The following is a 15,488-nucleotide window of genomic DNA, read 5'->3' as shown; positions in this document are numbered from 1 at the left end:
AAACTGAAATCAATGGGGATTATCTGCTTCGTTGTTTAAAACGAATTGAACGCATAATTGTGTATTTCAACGGAGGAGAATAATTATAACGCGCTAACGTTGGAAAATACGAAGTTACAACGGTTAAAATAATTTTTAATTAAAACATAATGTTTTAACGAACTTGAGATTCATCTCTGCATAAATTTCTACCATTTTTTAGAATACAAAGATTTCTTTGAACTCTAAATGCGCTTGTTTCTATATCGCAGAGTGAAAAAGAAATTGTCAGGAAAAAAACCTCTTGTTCAGAAAAGAAATCAAATTTCCAATACGTTCCCTTCGCTTGGAAAAAATGTCGTTGCTTAATAACCGTGAATTTTAATTTGTATACTCTGTCGATTAAAGTTCTGTTTAGTTTTCCTAGCGTGTGTTATTCGATATACGAACTCGAATGAAAAGAATTCACTGAAATATTTCAAAAATCTCACTCTACTTGCAATTCTTTCACTGATTCTAGATAAAAATAACGTTTTTTCGCAAACTGAATGCAAAATAAAAATCAAGTTTCGTGTTCCTTCAACGTATATGATAATAATATATAAAATTAACAATATATAATGGCACAAAAACTTATCGATATATCAAAAATAAATAATCCGAGCAGAATCGTCTATCTTCTAATAAAAACACAATTTTCCTTCGTTATAAATTTAAAAATATCAAAATGACGAGAATATGAAATATAATCGTTAATTATAATTTACAAATAACGGAGAATCATCGTTAGATCACAAATATCATCAGAAATTATGCTAACATAAACATTCGCTACGAGTCTAAATAAAGAAAACTTATGTACATTGTACAGGTTTCAACAGTGAGTAGCAGACACGAGCCATTATCTTTATATTTAGCATTTTACTTCTTCGCATAACCGTGAACAACGTCCAGAAACCCTAAAATTCTTTACTCGTAGCTAATCCATTCTAATGGAACGTGCACCTTAAATTAAACCGTATCCCTTTCGAGCTTTTGAAGTTTTAGTATTTCGTTAAACCAGGTTTTAGCATTTCCTTTTCGTTACGGCAGCTATCTGATGACTATGCCGAGGCATCAACATCGAGTACGTTGAACTTTATACGTTCGCTAGCGTAACGAGACATACAGCTGCTAGGAAGTGATTTATTTCGAGAAGCTCGAGCTTAAATACCGGACCGGTGCCAACAGCGGTCATTCCTACTGCAGTTTCGGAGAAATCGGTTCCATTTACGGTTTAGAAAAAAAAAAAAAAAAAATAGAATGACGCTCGTCATAGTCTCCTTTACGATTTTCCGTTAGAATTTACTTATTCTTTTTTCTTTCTTTTTTTTCTTTTAGTCGAAAATGTTTTACTTTACACGCTTTGTACACCTGTACAGAATGGAGAAAAAAAAGGACATCGATCATTTTCAAGCGATATAATACGTACTGTGTATGTTTATGCATTTATGGGAAACTGAAATGTGGAAAAATATACAGAACGTATATAGCGTGCGAGGAAATATGTAAAATATTCGAAGTAAAAGACCTAGACGTGATATTTAGAGGAAATAGAAATAAAAATAAAATTTTGTTAATCGTTCAGTATAGAATGATATACATATTACATAATATGCTAGTGATTTATAAAAATTTATCAGTATGTTGAAAATATTTAAATAAATATTGCGAGACACGCGTGTATTACGCGTTCTTTGTGTAGTAACAACTTTTTATGTACATAAATGGTTTGCACTAATATCGTTTTTGATATTGGATCCAATACGCAATATTTTTTTAAGACTCACGTACTGTTTCTCAATTTTTTCGCTGATTTCAAACTTTTCTGCCAAATCAGTGATCGTTGGTTTTTAGATAGCTTAAATCGATTTTTATCAGTAGAAAATTATCTTTTTAATAAATTCAGCGAGACTTTAACTGGTCTAGGACGTGGATTCTATTATGAAAATTATTTCTTTCGTAATAGATCGTATAACAAATAAACCATATCTTTAAGGAACTACTTTGCCAACACTGAGATTTGTCTTACTAAAAAGTTCAAATTTAAGACGATTAATCCTTTTTTATCCACCCTTGGATTATAGAAATATAGAACCAAATTTTAGAAATTTCCCTTTGTTAAAAGCAATGCCAGATTGTTTAAACAGATATAATTGTAATTTCTGGCTGTAAACTGTCAATAATAAATATTACTCTTAATTAATAGCATCTAGTAATAAAAGAAGTGAGAAAAATAAAACTCTATGACCTAAAATTAATATTCAAGCAGAAATAACTTTCTCGTTACCTTCTTCTCTTCTTTTTTTTTTTTTTTTGTTTTCACATAACTGTGATTCTGTCATTATTCCATGAAAAAGTTGTACTTTTCAATGTCTTCCAACTTTCGTAATCGTTCGACTTTACTGATAACATCAATCGTATTTAATCACTAGTACTTAGGATAACAGGCTTCTTACTTCTGGAACTATTCCTTTGGAACTATTATTTCTATTCTACATCCCTTTCGTTGCCACTGATTAATAGTACTCGATGGGAGTGTGGCCCCTAATGGCTAAATGAATAGGAAACTGAAGCGAGTTGAAACCAAATGGAAATACGCTTTAGATGGCTCTTGAAATGGCTAGGTTTTCAGCGATAAAATTCAGGCTAGTTCTTTTTCTTGGTTTCTGTGAGAAATTAGAACAGCGGCCGACAAACCAGAGACAAGAAATTTTACGCTCGAATGAATACACACGGTGTTGCATTAGCGTAAAATGTTTTACGAGGAATTTATCGTACAACGGTTGGTTAAGAATTGAAAACGATCCTAAAATCTGAAATTTTATCGTAGGTATCAATTCTTTCCACGCTAACGTATTAAATATAACGATTTTAAAAACGTTTTGCTTTGTCTCCGCAAATGATAGAAATTACGCTGAATGAAAAGTTGTAGAAACTCGCTACGCTAATGGAAAATCTGCGCGTCAAGTTAAAACTCGGGAAACTTTGCTGAAATTTGATTCGATAAACTTTTAATAACGAATTAAAGTTAATTACAGCGAAACGAAACTAATAGCAAGCTTGTTTCCTCCGACGTTTCAATTCGAATCTTCAAACACTTGTGTCTAGATATGTTCGCAAATCTCACATTCATGAACGTAATGTGTATATTTACAGCAAAGATTGGATATGCTCTTGAAAAATCGTTAGAAACCTATTAAGAACTTTAATTTCTCCCATAGTTAGGTTAATTACGCTGGAACTTCGATTATCCGAACCAATTATGACACTCGCTATTCCGATAATCGAATAACTCTGTTTTCATTCATTGCGAGTTATTTTATAAATATCGATATCATAAACGGATTTATTGTATTAATATTAAACAGAACAGAAAATCCTCGGTCACAATGTGACAATTTCTTTTTTCCCGCTTTACGATATTTTCTAAAGAAGAGGACCGGTCCATTGATCGATCGTTTCGTTAATTCACATCCTGTTAATCGAGACTCCAGTGTATCACGTTTTGTCCAAGATCTATAGAAGATCTATCGTTGTGGAGAATTGTGCATCTTAATTGCCGAAATAAAAGTAAAGGAACACTAAGGTTACGCTTAGAATTCATATTAAAATAATTTTAGATTTATTTAATAAACGATGTACAGGATCTTCGTCGATATACATTTGCACGCGTCTCAGCAATTTCTTTGTCTCGCCATCTTCCACACCACACTGCCAACGGAACAGTTACATTCGTCTGTTTTTCGAGACGTCGCGCACACATATACTTCCACACACTCATATTCACATAAGTGTGTCACTACTACGCGGCCAATCTTCTAGTCTAGCACACAAAATTATACATATCACAATAATCGTAATGTCCAAGTTCTAATTAGCGAACGAATCATAATTCATACTGCTAAATCGTATTTACGAGCGAAAACTGTATACACGGATTATACTGACAAAACGTTTGCCTCGTTTCAGATCCAGTCTGGCTGCACAGGATTACGATGTACCTCGATCGCGTCTTCCAGCATCCTCTTTACCGTCCCGACACAACACGCCCGTGCCGAAAACGCCGACACCTCCACCTCCGCCGCAAACGCAGCAGATCTACGACGTTCCAGTTAGCAAGGAGCTTCCCCTGGAGTTGGACTCCGCTTTGGAAGGTCTGCAAAGGCTGCAGAGCGAGGCATCCGCAGCGATAGCCAGGTTACTCGGTTTCGTGAGCCCCACATGGAGAACGCCTCAGCGATTAGACGCCACCCTAATGGATCTTAGGCTTGCTGCGCTCAGGCTGAGAACGTCTTTGCACGATCTGGCTGAATTTGCCGAAGGTAATTCTCACTTTGCTGAAATATAGACATACTGTACGGAATTTCACATAAATTCGTTATTATTTGTTTGATACGAGGAAGATGTATCCGGTTCTCCTTCGACGTGAATTGAAAATCTGATGATTGGAGAAGAGAAATATCTAGTCGTTGTCGTAATTCTTAATCAGATCCATTCATTGGTTTGGTCTCTCACGGGAGTTTGTTTTCATTACGTGCATTCCATTGTATATATACGTATCAATTTTGAATTTTCATATTATTATCAGAATCTAAGGAAGAATAGGAGAATTGTACTTCTATTAGTTTCAACTTTCTATTAATTTTTTTTTCTTAACCAAATGGTTCAGTAAATTAGATTAACAAATGGTTCGAAGAATACAGTCCCCTGTATAATGGACATAAGATACGAATATGAAACATGCATGTACCTTTGAAGAAATATACAAAGTATACAAAATATATGAAACACACGAAGCGAGTAGTTGAAACATTCTACCTAGAGTTTGTCAATTGTTCAAGGTATGTTTAAACGTTTGAGACTGCGCAGGTTAACAGGATATTTTTAATCGACTGAAAACAAACACGGACGACGCGTAGGAAGTGATAACACTTCGATAGCCTTCAGTTCTGAAATAGTAGTAGTAGTAGTCTATTTTTAAGTAAAGAAATCACATTATATACAACTATTGTAGTACCAGTCTGCAATCTTAACGTCGTCCCAACATCATCATCGCCCACGCAACAATCGCAATTACGATCAACGTCCATCGAAAAGAAAACGCTCCCCCTTTCTAATTACGCTTGCAAACCCATCGATGCACGCATTGACGACGACAGAAAATTCCTCTCCCCATGCTCGAATTAGTTTCACGAAGAGCGGAGCGAATCTCGAGGCGGAGTGGCTGTCGACGTGGAACAATTGGTCCGCGTCGAATCAACGACGCCACGCCGGAAAGGATTCTCCCAAGAGACTTGCCGTGATTTCTCTACACACATAATTTTTGTATTCTTGCGCAGGCACGCTGGGGAATGCGGGCAAAGCACCGGACAAAGGGTTGGCTTCGAAGCTACGACCTCTGGTCAAGGCTCTCCGCGACTCTGACAAGCTCGTGCAGGAAGCCGCGTCCGAACTGGACGCGATGGAATGGGACGCGGGTAAACTGTGTCGCGGGGGTGGCGATACCCCGACACCTACAAACGGGCCACCTTCCTCGCTGTTGCCGCCGGTGCAACCGGATCCACTCGATCAGCTGATCGCGTGCGCTCAGGCACTCACGGAAGACGTTCGTCAGGTCGCCAGTTTCATTCAGGTGAGCATCGAATAGAAACGAAATTACGATCTCTCTAGTTGGTGGAATCGGGAAAAAAGAAGACGCGAAAAAGCACGCAGGATTAGCCATTTGAGCGTCTAATTGGTTAACTGGTATAATTGGTTCGATACGTCGTACACAGGGTGTTTCAGTTTTGTCCCGCCAAACGATATCGGTGTATATTGTACGATTGAAAATAAGAAAATGATGTTGTATAAAGAGAGGGTTGTAAATCTTTTATTACAAACTTCTAACAAGAATAGTGAAATTTTAAGCTACTGGATCATCGTTCGATCGATTGGTCATGTTTACCGAGGTTCTTGTTCGAAGTGCCGTACGTTCTCGTGAATACAAAATTCACATCGTTTCCACGTAGAATCAAAAGAGGAACCAGTCGTTTATGATTTGCGTGTCTTTCTTGCAAGGCATTTACGAACTTTGTTTATGTAACATCTTTCTCTTGTTTTTAATCGTACGGTACGCCGACACCGTTCTCATCTTTTCATAGACGCGTATGGAAATTCAGGAACTTTAGTACCATCGAGGAAAATATAGTGAAAACTGAGGATCATAGTGGTGTATGACGGTCCATTGATATTTTTCATAATATAGCGTCTATTATTATTACAATATTTATTATATTTTGCTAAGTCATGAAAAATATCGCGGAGAAAGTAACGCTTGTAACTTGATTATAAATCTGAAGGAATAACATTTTTAAGAGTGGAACTACGTTATATCTAAATTCTCAAAATTTTGACTTACACTTTCTCGGGCCCCTAGAAAGTCTGTATTTTTCTAAACATAAAAACGCTGATAAAAAATTTAGACAAATTTTTCAAATCTCACGTGTTCTATCTGGTAGCTGCAAAAATTTTAATCATCTTCTCACGCTACGCTACGCTATTTGTCAATTATGAGATCACTCTTCCCACTTCTTATCAATTTGTTATTCTACTTTTATAATAAACTTACTAATTTACTTGGTAGAAAACATATCATCATCAAATATTGCTTTCCACAAACACATACGCTAAAAATTTACTAATTGACATTCCACAGAAATGTCCAGTAACCAAATTCCTCCCCCTTTTCTTCTAACAGCCCCTTCTCCGATTTCAATTTCATTGCAACGACAATTATTTTTCCCATCATGTTCCAATCTAGAATCCTACGTTTCATCGCACAAGATAATTCCAACTACTTTTAAATCACACGTACAGTCTTATCATCGTTTCTCATCCCTAAACAAACCGAGCTCGTAATCGAATTCCTTAAAATAATCGAACCTGTAAAATTTGTCTAAAACAGGGCAACTCGACCCTGCTCTTCAAACGGTCGTCGATCATTTCAACCGGTAGCAGCAACAACAGCGGCGCCGGCGAGGATTACGATTACGTAAATCTTGACTCGAGGGAGGTAGTCGCGAAGCAACGCGAGGAAGTGAGGGCAACGCTGCCACAGGAACTACGTAGTAATTACGATCTCCTGGTGTCCGAGTCGGACAATGCCACGATTCAAATGCCACCCACGACACCGACACCCATGGATCCCAACGACAAACAATTGCTGGCTTTCTATGCCGCCCAGGTGATCACACATGGCAATCACCTGACTCACGCCATTGACGCCTTCATGCAGACAGTCGAGCATAACCAACCACCAAAGGCGAGTACCGTAAACCTGGAAATCTAAATGGCCATTGTCCTTCGGATGAACCATGAGCCAAGAAAATATGCCATGGAAAAATAAGGCCTCGTGGAGTATTATTACTGAGATAACTTTACAGTATTCGGAGTATTTTGATTAAGGGTTTGATCTCGAGTTAGAATTTAAGATTCGAAGACAGAGATTGTGGTGCGATAGAAGCGTTGAAAAGTTCCATTTTACGGGATAAAACGGGATTAATTGGTAATAAGGGATAACAAAATGAACAGTCAAATTTAAGAGTATGATAAAATAAAAGGATTTTTAATTCGAAGAATCTTTGTAGTAGGGAAAGTAGAATTTCTTTCTACTATAAAGTATTGTAGTTTTAACTGAGGGTATATTTCAATTTGAAATCGATGAACGATAAAATAGGAAATTAGGTTCAAGAGAGTACGAGGAAATAAATAGCGATGAAACAGCGGATAAAAATATGTTATACGTTTGTTTACAGGTATTTAGGCTCCGGTTGGGTCTTACATACATACATATCTTTTAGAAATTTCAATTCCACCTAGTTCATCACCTTGTCTTATCTTTTAACTATTAATTGATTACTATTTATATGTAGAAAGAATACAATACAGTAGAGTTCTTTAATAATTACATATTTTAAAGAGGATAAATATTTTACCAACATACGCTATTCGCTAATTCTTTGGATAGCATTGCTTCATTGATACTAAACGAGACAAGGGAAAAGAAAACCTATGATTTAAAAAATCAAGAAACGTTGTGACCGAGAAAAGAGGTCAAGTGATAGAATTAAATTAACAGAAACGTTTTCTATCTTTTAAAAGCAGGTGTTCCTAGCGCATGGAAAGTTCGTGGTGCTGAGTGCTCATAGACTGGTGCACATCGGTGACACGGTGCACAGAAACGTGACGAGGAACGACGTGAGAACACGCGTTCTACAATGCGCGAACGCTCTAAACGAGGCTCTGGGTCAGACCGTGTCGAAGACAAAACAGGCGGCACAATTCTTCCCAAGCGTATCCGCTGTTCAGGAAATGGTCGACAGCGTGGTGGACGTCTCTCACTTGGCCAAGGACTTGAAGGTCGCCATGATTCACGCTGCGCAACAGCCTTGAGCATCCAAAGATCAGATCCTAATCTCTGACACGAAAGAGGGTAAAGGAGAAAAAGAAGAGATATCTTGGATACACGCGAGCTGAGAACTATTTGTTATTTTTCTTTCGAGGAAGAAGTCACGTTACGTGAAATTCACGACGCCTCCATCAAGTTCCTTGGATTGTTTTCTACAATCCTAAGTTTCTGTTCGCTAGAAACGTAATGCGACAGTAGGATCGATTGGAAGAAGGAAAATAAAAATATATGTCGTAGCGTGTATTCACTGCCGATTTAATAGAAAAGAGCGGCTCACCTGTTAGAATATCGCGATGCTTAATCGTCCAGTCAAACGTAGAGATTTTAACGACGAAGAGAAATTCGAAGTAAATTAAATAAATGATGGTAAAAATTATATGATTATTGATTGATAGATTTGTTTTAACGAACAGCTATAAACAAAAGAAATCCGTCTTTTGGCTCGGATGATAGCAAAGTAGATCGTAGATACACGAATTTCTGATTGTTTAATCGACGAGAAAATGAATTTGGACCAGAGAGGAAACGCCAACTTGCTTTTTCGCCCGACTAGAAACGACATCCTTCCCTCTTGAACGCAATAAAGAATTCTCGAGGCCTATCGTTACTTAGAGATACGCAACTGCCAAAGCCACAGGTATATAGAACGTAAGGGAAAAGCTCCTTCGAGACGAGCGTATATTTGTAATGTACTCGAGAATATAGAGAACGTAGACTTTTCTAGGAAACCATGTAACCGTGTCGTTCATTAGCTAGAGGTGTGGAATCAATTAAGCGACGTGTAGAACGTGTTCGAAATAATTCTCGAGACGTCGGTGTATTGTTTGCTTGAAAACGAGGATCATTTCGAACTTGATACGCAGTTGTCGTTGCCAGCGTATTAATCGTCGTCCTAGGTGTGTATCATGCGAAGAGAAAACTCTATTAAAATATGAAACATTTTCATTTGGACGCATATTTACAATAGATTATACTGCGATGAAAATATTAATTGGATTTAAATGAAAGGAGACTAAAAACATTGAGAAAATGGAACAAACGCAACAGCCTAATATATACTGCGAGAAAGAGCCACTGATGCAAGAAAGGAATTTTCTCTAATCGAGAATACTTTATAACAGCTACATTTATGGCATTAACGTTTATACATCAAATTCGAAGAACGCAAGGAACGCTATCTTTTTAGAGGCCAATTTTGAACGAATTTTATACCATTTTACCGCCATGTCACGACTTTTTCGTGTCAGGCCTTTTTACGGGCTCTTCCAGCAGCATTATTCGATCAATCATAAACACACACTGATGATAACAAAAAGAAATTGCATCGGATTTGCAGACTGTTTATAATCATTCCAATAACCTAATTCGATTACAAAGCGTGTTCCCTTTACAGGAACGATGCAGAAACAATAACTTGGAAACAGTACGAAACGATACGCCTTATACACGGTCATTTTATCGATTATCATCGGCCGACGACGCTCCTACCGATTATAAAACTTTCATAGCAATCGAATCGTTCCCTTATCGTAGAAATTAGTTTTAGAGGCATAGGGCGTAGGGATTAAATAATTTTTATAATCGGCAGGACTGCTTCTTTTGTTAAAAGATAATATAGATTTATGAAAAATATGAGCAACGTCTATATCTGATTTTGCTGAATTTGTTTTTAAATTGAATAAATTGTACTAATTATTTTCTCCGATTAACCGTGAAAAACTACATTCTTAGGTATTACGAAAGGTAATCGACAACCGCACATTTGTGTCGCAGCTTTAAGATCGATTGTATCATTCAAAACATGTATTTACTTTCCGCCTTTCGAGACGCAGCCTTTTTGTCTTTCTCCTTTTGTACAGGGGAAAAAGAAAACGGAAGATCGTTCGAGCGAGAAATCGAAATGTCAAAAAAGAGAAAAGAAATTAAGGCGATCATCCGGCACTTACGATTAGGGAGTATTCACCACGATATAGCTTATAGTTTATTTTTTAGAGATTATATAATCGGAGCATATCGCGTGAACATGAACCTCGTTTACGAGACTTGTATTATAATTTATTGGTGGAACGTTTTTGTAAGATAAAACGCATTTTTCAGGCAGTTAGAGTTTACTGTATATTTAGAATTTATACATAGGCGATATATCAATAGGTGCTTGTCACATTCTCATTGAAAATCGTATTCCGATTGATCGTGACGTACTATTAAGTGAAATGAATTTTTTTTTTCTCTTTACATCGAACAGAAAAAAAGAATGTGAAACGCACAGATTACACAATTGCCTTTATCGTTTCGCGTCATTTCGTTTGATCGTACATCGTACCTGGAATTTTCTTTACACCGAAACAATATTACAATCGGAAACTGTTCTTAAGATTATGGAAGGTTTTATCAATGGAGTCTTTGTCAGCGAAGACTTTCGGTTAAACATTAAATATCGATGATTCATTGATTACCGTTACGTTAAATTTAATCTTGCATAAATTATATATATATATATAATCGATCGATTATGAAAATGGAAAATTAATCGACGTATCGGATTAGCATGTCCTTCGAACTGAATCAATTATGTTACTTTAAGGACATTTACTGTGTACATAAGTATATTTATATATATATACATATATATGTATATTATAATTATTCCTATTACAATGTATACACAAATACAATAATGTACCAACGCAGCAGTGACAAAGAAAGGAACGAAATATTTAAAAATCGTGCAATCGTCAAACATTAATTTTTAAGCATAAAATCATACTCGTGGAAGTGCATCAAGTATTTACAAACAGCAGGGATAATTAAAATCGTTTCACGTAACGCAGATATAAAGATGGAATGACGAGCATAAATATTTAAAAAGTGTTCTCCTTTAAAAAGTTGGTATCATCTTGCACTTAATTTGCTTGGTGAAATCTGGGTGATAATTTTGTATACTGGCGCGTTACTTGTATATTATAGTTTCAATGGTTCAATAAAGATTAATTGAATACACAGGTAGAAAGTGATAAAACCTTCATTGTCATCTCTGCTTATAGTCTTTATTATTATATTAAGAGTCGTAGGTCTTAAATAACACAATATATTGATTAACTACACGCAATGATACATTTGTTAGAAACTTTTTAACTCAATCCGCATTGAACATACGTTACATACATTAGTTTCGTCTCTCTCCTATCCGCTGTATAATTATTAACAAGTACACCCCTTTTTTAGCGGTATATAAAACATTTCATATGTCTCAGGTAAGGCTCGAATGAACACTAATATTCTAAGTATTTGCAAAATTTTCATAATGATAATATGTCAAACATTCAAGCCATGATGCTTGACTCGTGATTATTTCGTGCACTTTTCATGGAAATCTATTTATGAAAAATATTATATGTATTCATACATATGATACTGATTTGAATTCAAACAGTATTGAATTAATGACGCGTGGAATCAGTTATGACTTATAGGTAAACATCCCAATTTGACTATGAACGATCACAGCATCTGCCAGTATGTATGTGCGTATTACCATCTTTGTTTGTTTTTTCTTTTGCTGCATTCTTTTCCAAATAAAAGCTACTAAGATCGCGTTTCATAGCATAAGCATCTTCTCCGTCAGCATAATATTTTGGTTCAACTTCTGATACTTCAAATTGCAAACTGCTTGTGTATAAATTCAAAGCTGCACGATTACTTCTACGAACATGTAGAGAAACATATTTTGCACCAAAACATTCAACCATTGCCCTGGAAGCTTGATTCATAAGCTTCTGTGCAATACCAAGTCTTCTATGTGACCTTTTTACTGCCAAACTAGTAATGTGTCCATGTGGATTATCTTCGCAATCTTCTTCCATTTTAGCAAGGACATAGCCTACTATTCTGCCTTTTTCATCTTCTGCCACATAACTCAACTGTGGCCACGAAAGAGCGTGGTATAAATAATATTTCATTTGATAATTTTCTGGCAAGCATTGTAAATTGCAGTGCTGTATATTTAATAAATCATCTGTCGTAGCACAACGTATATTTATAGACATTTTGATAAATTAAAATATTATAGATATATAAATAAAAAACAATTTTGCTTTGGTCAATTTTCTTCTTTTGATGATCTTTCTCTTTCTAATAATCTTCTTGTCTCAAATATAAAAACGTGTCCTTAATCTTTGCGAATTTTTTTCATGCGAGATCTACCATTCTTTAAGTCATTTACAGGAGAGGATTCACTCATTCCACCCAATAATTCCCGGACAAACCTGAACCTTGAAAGGAAAAACTTCCAAACTAAATACCAACCTAAAAAAGACAGACAAAAGATGCATGTAAAGAAGAGATCCTATAAAAATCACAAATCGAATTTGGATACACTATATAAATACATAGTATGATGAAAATATAATTCACACAACAAACGATGTACGACATAACTACAGTAAATACCTTGTCGATAGTATACATTATAGGGGAAAGATACAAAACAAAAGAAATTTTAACTGTTCGAAACCTAGAATAGCCGTCGAAATTGCACATACACGTGACGATAAAAGTTATGTATATAGTCAAACTCTCCTACTATATTTTCGACTTTGGAACTATACGACTATTCGACAGGCCGGATAACAATGTTTCGAAACACTCTGTAGCGCAGCAATAGCGAAAAGTTACTATCTATCGTTCTTACCCAGCAGCACCAGGCCAAATACTATGAGTAGACTCGATATTACGGAGAAAGCTGCTAGAACGATTTCCTGCATTATTAATTCCGTACCCCGATTATGAATATACTAACGGACTTCCTAGAACGACACACACGGGAACTGTGTCATAACCTCTTCCTTTCTTGCTCTCTTAGCAAGAATATTAAATTCACCAAATATAAAAACACGAACGACGGATTTAGCACCATGAAATAAAAATTTTATCTACGTTTTTTCGTTCAATGGTAATACGCCATTTTGAATCGATGACGGAATAGTATATGTACAGGTTATGAATTCTTCCCCCTCCAATTGTATACATAAATTATTCACCGTTATTTAGCGAAACGTGTAATCTTTCAAGGATATATTACATCACTTACCAAAGTCCAATAAATTGTATTTTGTGCATTAGTCGGCATCACACGCGTGAAAATCGTAAATAGTCACAACTGACTAGCGACTTTTGAATAGCCTACGACTAAAGCCGACAGGAAACAGTCGAAACCCGCGATGGTTAGTGCGCAATCGCATCGTTCCCGGAAGAACCTATCAAAGCGGTTTCGTTCCCACTTTTCAAAAATAGGAGCCTGTTCTGATTACTATAACATGTCAACATAGGAAAAGAATTAAAACCTTATAAAATATGGAATGTTCTGTACCTAAGAAGATGTGCAGTATGTTTATTACTCCTATATTCAAAATACATTAACTGATAAAATATATGAAATGGTCACATTATACAGAGAACTTGAAAACTATAATTAAATTTACAATATTAATATCAGATATACATATATATTCAATTTTCCTCTTCATCAGGTTCTTGTAAATGATCTAATTTAAGTTGTTTTGTTCTATCTATTTTCATAAGATGTATTTCTCTATTATTCTTTTTCTTCTTTTTCTGGCCAACAACGTATTCTGGCATAATAATTTTACTGCTCCTAAAGACTGGCTTATCGTCACTTTCAATGATAACTGGTGTATTGTCTGTTTCATTTGTGTTACTTTCAGGTTTCTTAAATTCAACTTCAGCCATTGATATTTTTTGTTTCTTGCATTTAAACATTATTTTGGATTGACTCCTCTTAACTAAATCAGATTCATCTGCATCCTTTCCCTCGGATTCTTCTATTTTTCCCACTGATCTTCTTGCCTTTAATTCTTTTAAAAACGATAATGCAGCCCTTGTATTACTTTCCTCAGTCATATCATCATTGGACACATCATCCAGACTATATTTCTTCCACTTATGAGGATTTTTGTGAAAGTCTGGTATGTTTCTACTGATAGCACGTGGTGCTGGGCCTTCTGGCCTTTTAAAGATACTCTCTTTACCACGAAACCTTCTTGTTTGACTTTTACGGCCAGCTCTCAGGATTTGAGAATAGTTTGATTCGCTGTCAATATCCTGTGTAGATTCCATAGATTCAGTGACCATTTTATTTTTACTACATTCTTGTTCTGCGTCTGACAATTTATCAAACAATAATTTTTGTCTGTTTGCAAATTCTGCACTACCACCGTGCAAAACAAAATCTCCAGTTGTATGCATTTTTTTTGTACAGATTTATATTGTCTGAATAGAAACGTCAAACATGAATATCACGAATATGAGATATATGTATGATGCACTAACACACTGAGATAGGTTAGAACACTCAACAGTTATTTGCTTAAATATTTAAAATCGATAAGATCTTTATATGTCTTCGACAAATTGCTTATAGGTTTACCGTCCCTTTATTAATTTCTAATATTTAATAATAACAATAACAATATTGACGTTAAGTAGTTAAACTGCGTTGTACGTACGACGCCATTATATCTCGAAAATGGGTATCGAATTTAAAATCGTATACTGAATATATAAACTTTTAGAACAATAAACAAAGTAATATTTATTTAAAAAATTCAAGATATATTATGAATGGAGGCAGAGATTATGATATAATTATTTAATAATAAAATATTTGCGAAATTCATTTTGTAATATTAACAACTTTGTAATAAATGTTACTTTTTATACTCTATATGCAACTGCTATAGAACATGATCTTTAACAAGTACTATATTTTACACTTTTGTACTTTTTACATTTAGAGAAAAAAAGTAAAGCATAAAATTGAAAAAATAAGAAAGTATGTCTTTTTTGTGAAAGAAGTAAAGTTAACATTAATTCGCTACTACAATAAGCAATTTTATACATATACCAAGCTGTACTTAAGCTGTTGTTCAGTATCCATTATCAAGAAAAAGTACGATTTATTAAATTTTACACATACTATAATATTAAAAAATATTGTGTCTTT

At 35.3% G+C, this 15,488-nt stretch overlaps 3 protein-coding genes across 4 annotated transcripts in view; 1 reads left to right on the top strand and 2 right to left on the bottom strand.

The window, feature by feature from the left end:
• Window positions 1-12,099, top strand: part of p130CAS (Serine_rich_CAS and FAT-like_CAS_C domain-containing protein p130CAS) — a 167,608-nt gene extending 155,509 nt beyond the window's left edge. The window contains exons 6-9 of the mRNA XM_076622248.1: window positions 3,991-4,343; window positions 5,361-5,653; window positions 6,965-7,321; window positions 8,164-12,099. Of these exons, the coding sequence (XP_076478363.1) occupies window positions 3,991-4,343; window positions 5,361-5,653; window positions 6,965-7,321; window positions 8,164-8,451 (1,291 nt within the window). The 3' untranslated portion in view covers window positions 8,452-12,099. The remainder of the gene's footprint in view (window positions 1-3,990; window positions 4,344-5,360; window positions 5,654-6,964; window positions 7,322-8,163) is intronic.
• vnc (GNAT family N-acetyltransferase vnc) lies at window positions 11,493-13,680 on the bottom strand. 2 transcript variants are annotated; one of them, XM_033338698.2, is made up of 2 exons: window positions 13,557-13,680; window positions 11,493-12,772 (listed from the first exon to the last, which is right to left on the bottom strand). In XM_033338698.2, exon 2 carries the CDS (start codon window positions 12,511-12,513, stop codon window positions 11,959-11,961), a length of 555 nt encoding a protein of 184 aa, XP_033194589.1. In that variant the 5' UTR covers window positions 12,514-12,772; window positions 13,557-13,680; the 3' UTR covers window positions 11,493-11,958. The 2 variants fall into 2 exon arrangements, with proteins under 2 accessions (XP_033194589.1, XP_033194591.1); XM_033338700.2 differs by lacking the exon at window positions 13,557-13,680 and adding an exon at window positions 12,917-13,144.
• A 147-nt stretch (window positions 13,681-13,827) lies between these two features.
• LOC117159136 (uncharacterized) lies at window positions 13,828-15,024 on the bottom strand. The gene has a single exon (XM_033338696.2). It carries the CDS (start codon window positions 14,729-14,731, stop codon window positions 13,976-13,978), a length of 756 nt encoding a protein of 251 aa, XP_033194587.1. The 5' UTR covers window positions 14,732-15,024; the 3' UTR covers window positions 13,828-13,975.
• Between the last annotated feature and the right edge of the window lie 464 nt (window positions 15,025-15,488).

The sequence above is a fragment of the Bombus vancouverensis genome, chromosome 1 (genome assembly GCF_051014615.1).
Source record: "Bombus vancouverensis nearcticus chromosome 1, iyBomVanc1_principal, whole genome shotgun sequence".
In the NCBI taxonomy this organism is placed as follows: domain Eukaryota; kingdom Metazoa; phylum Arthropoda; class Insecta; order Hymenoptera; family Apidae; genus Bombus; species Bombus vancouverensis.
The sequence above is the reverse complement of the archived record's forward strand: the minus strand, read 5'-3'. Positions and strand labels throughout refer to the sequence as shown.

Bases quoted from the DNA above. Each gene is read 5' to 3' on its own strand.
- vnc (XM_033338698.2), bottom strand. From the start codon at position 12,513: ATGTCTATAAATATACGTTGTGCTACGACAGATGATTTATTAAATATA.
- LOC117159136 (XM_033338696.2), bottom strand. From the start codon at position 14,731: ATGCATACAACTGGAGATTTTGTTTTGCACGGTGGTAGTGCAGAATTT.